This window comes from Martes martes, assembly GCF_963455335.1.
Source record: "Martes martes genome assembly, chromosome: 5".
NCBI lineage: Eukaryota > Metazoa > Chordata > Mammalia > Carnivora > Mustelidae > Martes > Martes martes.
This window is the reverse complement of record NC_137892.1, coordinates 89,033,060-89,043,329: the sequence shown is the minus strand read 5'-3', so window position 1 is coordinate 89,043,329 and position 10,270 is coordinate 89,033,060. Positions and strand designations below refer to the sequence as shown.

Sequence of the window (10,270 nt, the reverse complement as noted above, 5' to 3'; positions counted from 1 at the left end):
AAAATTTTCTTACCTCTAACTAGGGATTAATAAACATTTTGCAGTTGGTATGGAATCTGAACTGTTCCACAATAACTTATTGCTCAGCTGTAGTTTCCTATGGCAGAAAATACCAACCTCAAACCTTTTAGAGTCCTCTGTGAATTGGGGTCTCCAGGAATACCTCCCAAATTTGCTTCAGACATTAGGCACTGCCTAAAATACAGGGGGGAGGAGGAGGAGGACGGCATCTAAAGATACCCGGAAGTAAACGATTGAAGGATTTCTGGCTTAGTGGATAAAGTAAGCAATAATAGACCTAAGGTGTTTCCCTCTGTCGGTGACAGACTCCTTGCAACTCTGAACAACGGACTTTTATTTTTGTAACTCGATTTTCTCATCCACAAAATGGGGTTAATTTCAACTCACTCCTACTTGCCTCGGAGGCTTAATAGATAGATAAGCTTCCTAAAATAGTCTGGTCCTAATAAATTAGTGAGTTTAAAAGTCTAATGTTGCCTAATAAAATCGTATTTTACTATATATTGGAAGGTAACTTCAAAATAAAATATACCCAGCTAAATAAGTTAGGACAGTGACTAAATTTTCCTAAACTACAGGCTGACTTCTCTGAGACCTATTTAAATAATGATAAAGATGGTAAGGCAGCTTTCTATTTATTTGCAGCTAATAATTTTAATTGATCCATATTCCACGTATGCAATGTGACAGGATGGACATGTGACAGCGTACAAAGTGAGGAAAAAGTTACCGTGCACCAAAAATCTTGTCAAACTTGGTAAGATTTCAAGAAAACTCTTAAAGGACAAATTTCATAGTTCTGCATTTCGCCCTCGCGTAGCAATTTATGAAAATTAACTCGCCTCTTACACTTTTCTCCTCTCAGCCTAAGGACGCATAAATAATATTTATCAGGTCTTTGTCCTTAGTCACAGTCCCTCGAAGGGGCCCAGTTTCACCTACACTGCGTGGGAGGCTGGGCAGCAGCCCTACGCTTCCTGTCAAGGATTCCTGGGGCTAAAGCCCGAATGTGGTCTCGCTCTTTCTTCTTTATGCTAATTCTGCCCTTCTAGCCCTCTCCGCGGGCGTCCGAAGGCCAAGGTGAGACCCTCCCGGAAGATGAAAGGCCTACTGCCTCCTGAGCCTTGCAGGCGGAACGAGGGCGGGTGGAGAGGGTGAAAGGGTGGTAGCTGCACCGGTAACGACGCTGAGGGCCCTAAGTTGGAGCTGATGCAGGCCCTACGGGGTTCTAGCCCAGCCTGAGCCTAGCTCCAGCCTTCAAAGCCTAACGAGAGAAAGTCCTCCTAGGGGCGCCACGGGCGGTGAGTGGAGGAAGTGCGGGCAAAGAGGCCACAGGCAGCCCCCTCCTCAAACGCGCCTCAAGGCCTGGGCCGTGGGCTGTTGACGCGCCAACGGCGGAGAAGGCGCGCGCACGCGCAAGAGGGGGCGGCGGGAGCGCGCTCCGCGCCCGCCGCCGCGGCAACTGAAACGGAGGGACGCGAGGGCGGAGGGCGCGAGCCACGGGGGGAGGATGGGGGAGAGATGGTGGGTAACGCGGAGCGCGCGCTGACGTCGCTCGGAGTCACGCACGGAGCGCCGGGTTACGCGCCGACGTCTGGCTGCCACGACTTGCCGTCTGCAGCGGCGGCGAGCGGATCCCGCAGGGGAAGGAGGAGGAGGAGGGAGAGCCAAGGGGGCTGTGAGTGAGCGGGAGAAGCAGGGTGTGAGCCGGACTTGCCCGCGGGAGGGAGAACGAGCGAGAGCCGAGCCAGCCATCCGAGCCGCCTCCTCCTCCTCCCCTCGGCGTCCCGCCCCCGCCTGCCAGCCCGCCCTCCTTCCTCCTCAGCCGGCAGAGCCCGACTGAGGCGCCGCTCGGTTCGCGCCGCTGTCCAGGACAGGTGTGCGCGCGCGCGCCCTCCTCCCCCCTCCCCCTTTCCTCGCGCCAGCCTAGCGCCTGCCTAGCGCGCGCCTTCCCTCCCTCCAGCCCGCGCCCTCCCTCACCTGCGGCAGGACAGCGCCCGCCCGCCCGGGTAAGCCCCTCGCGACCTTCCCTGCTGGCACTGCCACAACTCGAGGTGCCGCCCACCCCGTCCCCTTTAATTGCGCTCGTATGCCCCAGGAATAATTACTGTACCATCGTAGACATTCTCGCACCCTCCCTCCGGGGACTCTGGCAGTGCAGCAACATCCCCCCCACCCCCGTAGCGCACGAACGAACGAACGAACTCCCACCTCCAAAAAAGAACAAAATCACACGCCTCTTAAAAAAAAAAAAAAAAAAAGACAATCCTACCTCCGCAGACGCTTGTAGACCACCAATGGTGACGTTTGCTTAGCAATCCCTAAGCCCCATTTCCCCTGGCCACCTTCGCCCCGGGCCTGGGACAGTGCGCCAAATGTGGCCGACACTCCCTGCACAGCAACCCTGGCAGAAGGGGAGAGGAAGGAGGGTTCTAGGCTTCACTACCAACCCCTCCTCTTCTCTGTTCAACCCCCACCCCCGCAATGCATACACCCGCCCAGGATGCGTTGTAAAAATAAAAAATAATACATTGGTGCTGACATCTCCGATGAAGGCAGGCCCAAGGATGGGTGGTCCGAACAAGGCATTTTCGGAGCTAGGTCAGCTCAACAGTCTCCTCTGCTTTTGTTTGGGGGCAAAAGGAACGGATGCGAAGCTGGAGGGTCTTCCCTTTGAGTGACAGTGGGCTCCGGAGGCGGTTTGAAATGTCTGTAGAAGGGACCCCCACAAATACATCTGCCTTGTTTCCGAACTTGGGTAGAGAAAGGCCCAAGTCCGGGTAGGGCAACTTTCTTTGGCTCCTTGCTGTCTACCCCTGAATTAATGCCACCTTCATTTCCGCTGTCTGTGAGGGACCCTCTTAAGGGTTCTAATTCGTTCTGTCGGGCCAGGTGCTTTTGGAGAGCTTTTTGGCATTGGTGTCTATGCTTGTGTCCCGTGTCCTTGGAAGGGAGGTCCCAGTGCTTTACAATAGACGGAATTTGGTTTGACATCTTTTGGTAGACTGTCAGAGGAGAAAAGGAATTTTTTTTATTACTTCAAGACCCCTACTGCTTCCAACCCAAACTGACGTTTGCGAATTGCGGCTTTCAAAATTGGAGTGTTGACTAGAGTGTGGAGAGTTGCTGATTTCATTCCTTTGGGTACTAGTAAAACCTTTTAAGTATCAGCCGGAAGAGAGTGAGCTATTGACATTTGCATCGGTTCTGTTTGGGCCTTTTGGGTACATAAAATGTCGGGTTCTCAGAATCTTTGATCGAATTTAGAATGTGTGCTACGTTTATTTAACTCTTTTGCAAATGCTTAAAATGAAAACATTTTGTGAAGTGCGAGGATTCTCTTCAGATTTTGAATGTTTAATTCATATCTTTAAACATTAAAATAGCATTGGAGAGGCATAATTTCAAAGATTAGGTGAGCTATAGGAGGATGATAATGCTTTTTTAAAAAATGATTGATGAAATACTATTACTATTTGTCTTTGTTGTTGTTAAACGTTAACATTTACTTTACCCTTCATTTTTCTGATAGACAGCCCTGAGGAGAAATGGGTAATTCCTCCACTTTAAACCCTTGCAGTACAATATTCCAGTTAGTTTTAATGATTTGAGTATTGAAGATAATTGTCTAGTTTAAGACAGGTATTTAACCTAAGTAGTACTTGACAACACAATTTCTAATGTTCTTGCTTCTCTTTTATTTTGGAAATCTGTGGTATTAATCAGCATATTGTTTCTGTTGGGAACTCCATAATCGAAAGAAAGGGTTTATTACCCAGAGGTAGATTCCCTCCCTCCAAGTTTATTTTATACGTATGTGTTAATTTTTACTTCTAAAGACTAAAGCTGAATTAGATTATTTCAGAATCACCCGTAGTTAAGGCTGAGGAAGTCTGAGGCTTTTTTCCTTCTTGTTCTGCCTAATGTTTGTTTCACTTATGAACAATTTTTTGTTGGTAAGAGTTTGTTAATGACATAGAGATAGTGGGATTAAAAATAAAGCAGTCTCTGTTCTCTTCAAAATGTGTGTAGTATTAATAAAAGAGCACAAGAAATCTAAAGATATTTATCAGGTTTTTTAAAGTAAGCAAACTTTGAGTAGAAATAGAATATTATTTGATGATTTTTAATTAATACCTATATTTTGCTGCATATTAATATATTTCGTTTACCCTTTGCCTTTTCTACATTGTATTGAAATCATCAGTTTAATTTTACAACTGTTTGTTTCAAAATAACAAATTCAAAAAGCTAGACACTAGAACTGACTTTTCATTTTCTAAGTATATTATTTAAGTAATTAGCAAATGGCTAGAAGTCTTTTCAAATCTATAGATTTTCTCATGGAGTTTCAATGTTAGGATCCAAATCTAACTTTGAAATTCTTTTTAAGGTTCTAAACTTTTCAAATCTACAGATTTTCTAATGGAGTTTCAATGTTAGGATGCAAATCTAACTTTGAAATTCTTTTTAAGGTTCTAAACTTTTTAAGACTTTACTCTGAGTCAATATTCATTCCTCCCAGACTGTTAAGACTACTGTATTCTGTAGCCTAAGGAAAGCCGCCTTTCACCACCATGCCCTCCCCAGTCTGACCAAAGCCCCCCCAGTTCAGGTTTATCCTGAAATTAACTTTTTGAGTAGTGAAAATGTACTAAATATCTAATTTACCATTGAATTATTTTGGAAAAGCCATTGTTAACTTTTTTTTATCTTTTAGATACATTTGTAAAATAGGCGAGAAACTGGTAGTATATGATGACAAAAATTTTATACATATATAACAAATAGTGTAACATAAGTAAGTGCATATTATGTGGAGAGGTCCAGGTCTCAGTCGTTTGCTGATTTGGGCTTAAAATTCCCAGTGTAAGCATGCAAATGATATTTAACTTGTGCTTTGTCTAGAAACTTCATCAGTTGCCTCTGCGCTGGGGAACTAAGAACTCAGTTTCTGGTGACAGACACCTTTTAAGAAAATCAGGGTGTTCCCAAACTCAAACCGCTTCAGAACCCCTGGATGTAAATATTTGGGACATAGAGCAAGAAATTTAGACTCTAAAGTTGGTCCAAGAAGATGAGCAGTTTTAAACCGTAGTTTTCTGTCCTGGAGGAAGCAGTCATTAGTGTGGAAGAATGGGAGGGACCGGCAGGCGCGTGTCCCTTCTTCGCAGTCCCATTGGGCTTCTTGCTGCTGTGAACTCTCTTGAAGGGGCAAGGGTTTGGTTCTGCGCAAGGTAAACCCCAGAAGAAGAGCAGGAGCTCTTCTAGATCAGACTTATACAGATCTTAGCCTCATTTTACAGCTGGAACCGTAATACCCTGCCTTGCTCTGTGTGGAGACCCTGCCACTAAGCCTTTCTGTCCCAGTTTGGGGCCAGGGTCTATCCAGGGTCCTGATCGCTACTGTGTGAGCCTGGAGGAGCCACTGCTCTTTCTCACTTGAAATTTTGCGCAGTCGGAAGTTCGCCAACAGTTCTTCTCTCCCCTTCCCTGCAGACTTGGGGACAAGGGAGGGAGTTCAGAAAAATCAGCACTAAAAGGGGACTACGTGAATCCGGAGGATGCCCCTCTGCCCCCCGCAACTAAGGAGAAGTTTTTTATGTGGCCCAAAGTCCAGATTTCTGTCTCTCAGAATGGGCCTCCCCCTCAGGGAATCATTTCAGGGACTACTGGACAGGTGGGTGGTTCTGGGACTGGTTCCCACAGGACTACTCCAGTTTGCTCTTTGGTAGCCATCGTGCTTTGCCCTGTTTCTTGCTCTTTAGCGGGAAGTAGCAAACATCAACCCAGAGCTAAAGGAGCTAATGTGGGTAGAACGGGACCCTTGCTAAGAGAAAAGGGAAGCTGTGAATACTTCGCAGGCAGGTTTGCCTAGGTGATGAAAGGATATATTAGGGGACTTTGAGGGCTCAGTCATTGACAAGGCTTATGTACTAGAAGGGTCTGGGTTTCTTGATCATTACTTGATCTGCCCCTTTGTTTTCCAGGAAGTTTGCGCAGCTATGTACTCAGCTGTCTCTGGGGCTGAATGAGGGAGGCAAGACTCCTTGCTTTGGGGGTTGAGGGATGTTCAGTGGGAATGGAGCCCACAGATGGGACAGACACACTGTTCTAAGGATGAAGGCAACAATCCATGCTTGAGAAAGCCAGGAGTAAGGCTGTGAGGTCTGTATTCCCTGAGCCGCCTGCAGAAGGTGATAAGGAGAGTGTAAGGGGGATCCGGCCGGGGTTCCCCTGGAGATAGGCCTTAGCTTTCCCTCAACTGTTAGAACTACAGACTGCAGGGAGGGAGTATGAGCATTTGCTGTATATCTAGGAGAAAGGAAACAGGCCCCAGATTATGCCTTAGATCTATGAAGATGGAATTCACTTATTTCCGAGCCCCTTTCCGAGACAAGACACCCTCTGTAGCAGTCACTGTCCAAAGATTCATGGTTAATTCGTGGTTGGTAACCTAGCTGTCACCTAAAAACCATTAATCACTTAATGTTTTACTTTTTGAGAGGTGGGGGCTCTTCTTGACACTTAAGAGTTTCGGGGAGGAGGGGTAAAACAGGCGAGCGAACCTGTGTTAATGAAACCCGTAAGGAACTGCGTTTCCCAGGAAATTCCTGACATTTTTAGCTCGTGAATTTCCTAAATCTCGCTTCGTTTTCTCCTCCATTCTGGGTCCTTCCAGTGGGGAACAAGAGTGGGTCGGGGGCTGAAGGCTCGGCGGGGCCTGGTTCATCCGCAGAGCTGGCCGGCAACCCAGGTTGGGCTCAGCCTTGAGCAGGGTGCCCCCCTTCCCCAAATCTCGGAAGGAGGAGGGGGAGGCAGGCGGGTAGTTGTGGTCCCAAAGGGGGCTGGTTGATGGTTTTTGGGTGAGTGTGGGGTTTCTTTTTGATTGTTGCTTGGGGGGAAGGGCAGAGCCAACGCGAACAGGCACTGCGGGCACCCCGGCCCTGGTGCGACTGCCGTCCTCTGCTCGGCTCCCCCCCGCCGGTGAGTGCGCCCGCCCGCCCGCCCGCCCGACTGTGCGGGGCTGCGGTTGGGGGGAGGGGGGAGCGGGATCATCTGAGGCCAGAGCCGCTGCCGTGCGCGGGGAGGGGGAGCGGCGGGAGCGAGGGGAGGGACGGGCTAGGTGTCTGCTGCTCCGCGCCACTGCTGCCGGCGCCCCGTCCTCATCCCAGGCAGCCCCTTCTGCAGCTAAGGGTTACCGCCGCACCATCTCTCCTGTTCCTTGCCCGCCTCTGCGGCCAGGGCTCTGCGGTAGGAGACAGCCCAACCAGGCAGTGGGTGGGCCTGTCTGGGTTTGGGTTTGGGTCTGGCTGGGGCCCACAGGGGTGGGTGGCCGTGACTTGGTGTCCCCTGTCTGCTGAGGGCTCACTTGCCTTTCAGAGGCCCTTCCCCCACATCCTCTCTTTGGGGTCATTGGAAAGCAAAGCTCAGGCCTGATCCCTGTGCTTAGTATGGCAGTCCCCTTCTAACCCCTGGTCCCCCAACTCCCTGGGCCGAGGCCGCTCAGGGTCTGGCCAACAGCGACAGCCACAGTGGTGGTGGCGGCAGCAGCTGCGACGCGGCGCGTTCCCCCCCCCCCCCCAGCCAGGGGTGTGGGGTGAGGGCCGGCGGGTGGGCGCCGCCTGGCGGGCGGGCGGGCAGGGGGCTGGCATCAGGGACGGGGCGCATGTCACGTGCTGGCGGGCGGGTGGGCGCGTACAGTAGGGCGCCCTGCTACTGTACTGGGGAGTCAGTGCCCTGTTACCGGGTCTCGTCTCTCCCGCAGATCTCGCGAGAGTGGCTGACTGGCTGTGGGGGTTGCGGCGGCAGCAGGCGGAGCCGGGGAGGGAAAGCAGCGGCGGCTGAGGCGACTGAGGCGGCGGGCGGAGCGGCAGGCGGCGGCGGCGGCGCGGCGGCGGAGCGCAGCATCATGGCGGACCGAGACAGCGGCAGCGAGCAGGGTGGTGCGGCGCTGGGCTCGGGCGGCTCCCTGGGGCACCCAGGCTCGGGCTCGGGCTCCGGCGGGGGCGGTGGTGGCGGCGGGGGCGGCGGCGGCAGTGGCGGCGGCGGCGGCGGGGCCCCGGGGGGGCTGCAGCACGAGACGCAGGAGCTGGCCTCCAAGCGGGTGGACATCCAGAACAAGCGCTTCTACCTGGACGTGAAGCAGAACGCAAAGGGCCGCTTCCTGAAGATCGCTGAGGTGGGCGCGGGCGGCAACAAGAGCCGCCTCACTCTCTCCATGTCAGTGGCCGTGGAGTTCCGCGACTACCTGGGCGACTTCATCGAGCACTACGCGCAGCTGGGCCCCAGCCAGCCGCCCGACCTGGCCCAGGCGCAGGACGAGCCGCGCCGGGCGCTCAAGAGCGAGTTCCTGGTGCGCGAGAACCGCAAGTACTACATGGATCTCAAGGAGAACCAGCGCGGCCGCTTCCTGCGCATCCGCCAGACGGTCAACCGGGGGCCCGGCCTGGGCTCCACGCAGGGCCAGACCATTGCGCTGCCCGCACAGGGGCTCATCGAGTTCCGCGACGCTCTGGCCAAGCTCATCGATGACTACGGAGTGGAGGAGGAGCCGGCCGAGCTGCCCGAGGGCACCTCCTTGACTGTGGACAACAAGCGCTTCTTCTTCGATGTGGGCTCCAACAAGTACGGCGTGTTTATGCGAGTGAGCGAGGTGAAGCCCACCTACCGCAACTCCATCACCGTGCCCTACAAGGTGTGGGCCAAGTTCGGACACACCTTCTGCAAGTACTCGGAGGAGATGAAGAAGATTCAAGAGAAGCAAAGGGAGAAGCGAGCTGCCTGTGAGCAGCTCCACCAGCAGCAGCAGCAGCAGCAGGAGGAGACTGCCGCTGCCACCCTGTTGCTGCAGGGTGAGGAAGAAGGGGAAGAAGATTGATCAAACTGAATGGAAAAAAAAAACCCACACACACATGCATACACACACACACACAGCCACACACAGAAAATATACTGTAAAGAAAGAGAGAAAATAAAAAGTAAAAAAGTAAAAAAAAAAAAAAAAAGAAATAACTGTTAACTCCAAGGGAGCACCACCCACAGAACCTCCACCAACTGACAGTTTCTCTTCCTGACTTGCCACCCATCGCTGGATGTTGTCCACTTTATCCACCATATAAAACAGTAAGCAGCTGCTAAAAACAAAAAACAAAAAAAATACAAAAAGTAATAACATTATATGAACTGTGTTTCCTACTTGATTAAAAAATATAAAGAACTGAGTGTTTATTTCCCTAATTAACCAAGAACTTTTGTACACGTTTAAGCTATTATTATTAAAAGTGTTTGCAAAATGGTCAAGATTATAATATTGCTGAATTATATAAAAGTCCTTTTCATGTTGAGCTAACATTTGACTTTAGCACAAAAAAGAGATATTTTAGAACACGTAAAATAATATTTTTAGTTTTTCTCATTTTGTTACCAAATTTCAAACCTTACATGGAGGTTATTATAGTATATTTGACACCCTATATACCTGTGATTAGAGATGTGTATATATATGAGGGCTAGGCATGCTGTGTGTCTGAGCTTTGTCTAAATGTTATGCAGAAGTTTGTAGAGTTAAAGGTACGTAGGTTTAATTCATGCAAGGTAAACAATAAGTGCTCTCTTTTATACAATATGCATTGCATCTGGACCTTAAACATATAAAAATGGTCAGTGAAACTTCTGTGAACATGAAGAAATTATTAAAAAAGGCATTTAAATGAAATTTGCTAAGTTGTGATTTTTACGGTTGGAACCAAAGTTATTCAAATAGTAAAAAGAAAAAGAGAAAGAAAGATAAAGGAAATCTCCCATAATATTTTTCTGCATCTGTTTGCTTTGACTGAGTAGGTGTTTTGTCATTATTGTGTATATGAGATGTATCGTTCATAATATATTTTTTTTATTATGTGTAGAAAGATTTTAAAAACTAACGTGCAGCAATTTCCAGTGAACCTGTACTTGGACATCAGGTAGCGAGTCTATTTGTGGTCACTAGCACTGTCTCCTAAACTAGTAAGAGGTCTGAAGCTGTTCTTTGATTTTTGCCAGTGCTATTAACTTATGTAGACCTGTTAAAAAGCAGAGCAACACAATTATAGTTATCCTACTGAGCCATGGATTCTGAGTTTCATTTTAAAAGTGAAAGCCAAGTTGGTATATGTAAAGGATTTCCATGTAGCTGTGGTGCTAGTTATTACTGGCTACATTATATGCTAAATGTATTTGTGTTCCCCAAGTGTACAAGCCTTCTATC

At 49.4% G+C, this 10,270-nt stretch overlaps 1 protein-coding gene across 1 annotated transcript; it reads left to right on the top strand.

The window, feature by feature from the left end:
- Window positions 1–1,752: 1,752 nt before the first annotated feature.
- On the top strand, window positions 1,753–9,739 carry PURA (purine rich element binding protein A). The gene is made up of 2 exons (XM_080804023.1): window positions 1,753–2,030; window positions 7,790–9,739. Exon 2 carries the CDS (start codon window positions 7,934–7,936, stop codon window positions 8,900–8,902), a length of 969 nt encoding a protein of 322 aa, XP_080660149.1. The 5' UTR covers window positions 1,753–2,030; window positions 7,790–7,933; the 3' UTR covers window positions 8,903–9,739.
- The last annotated feature ends 531 nt before the right edge of the window (window positions 9,740–10,270 follow it).

Excerpts from the sequence above, each read along its gene's own strand:
- PURA (XM_080804023.1), top strand. The coding sequence starts at position 7,934 with ATGGCGGACCGAGACAGCGGCAGCGAGCAGGGTGGTGCGGCGCTGGGC.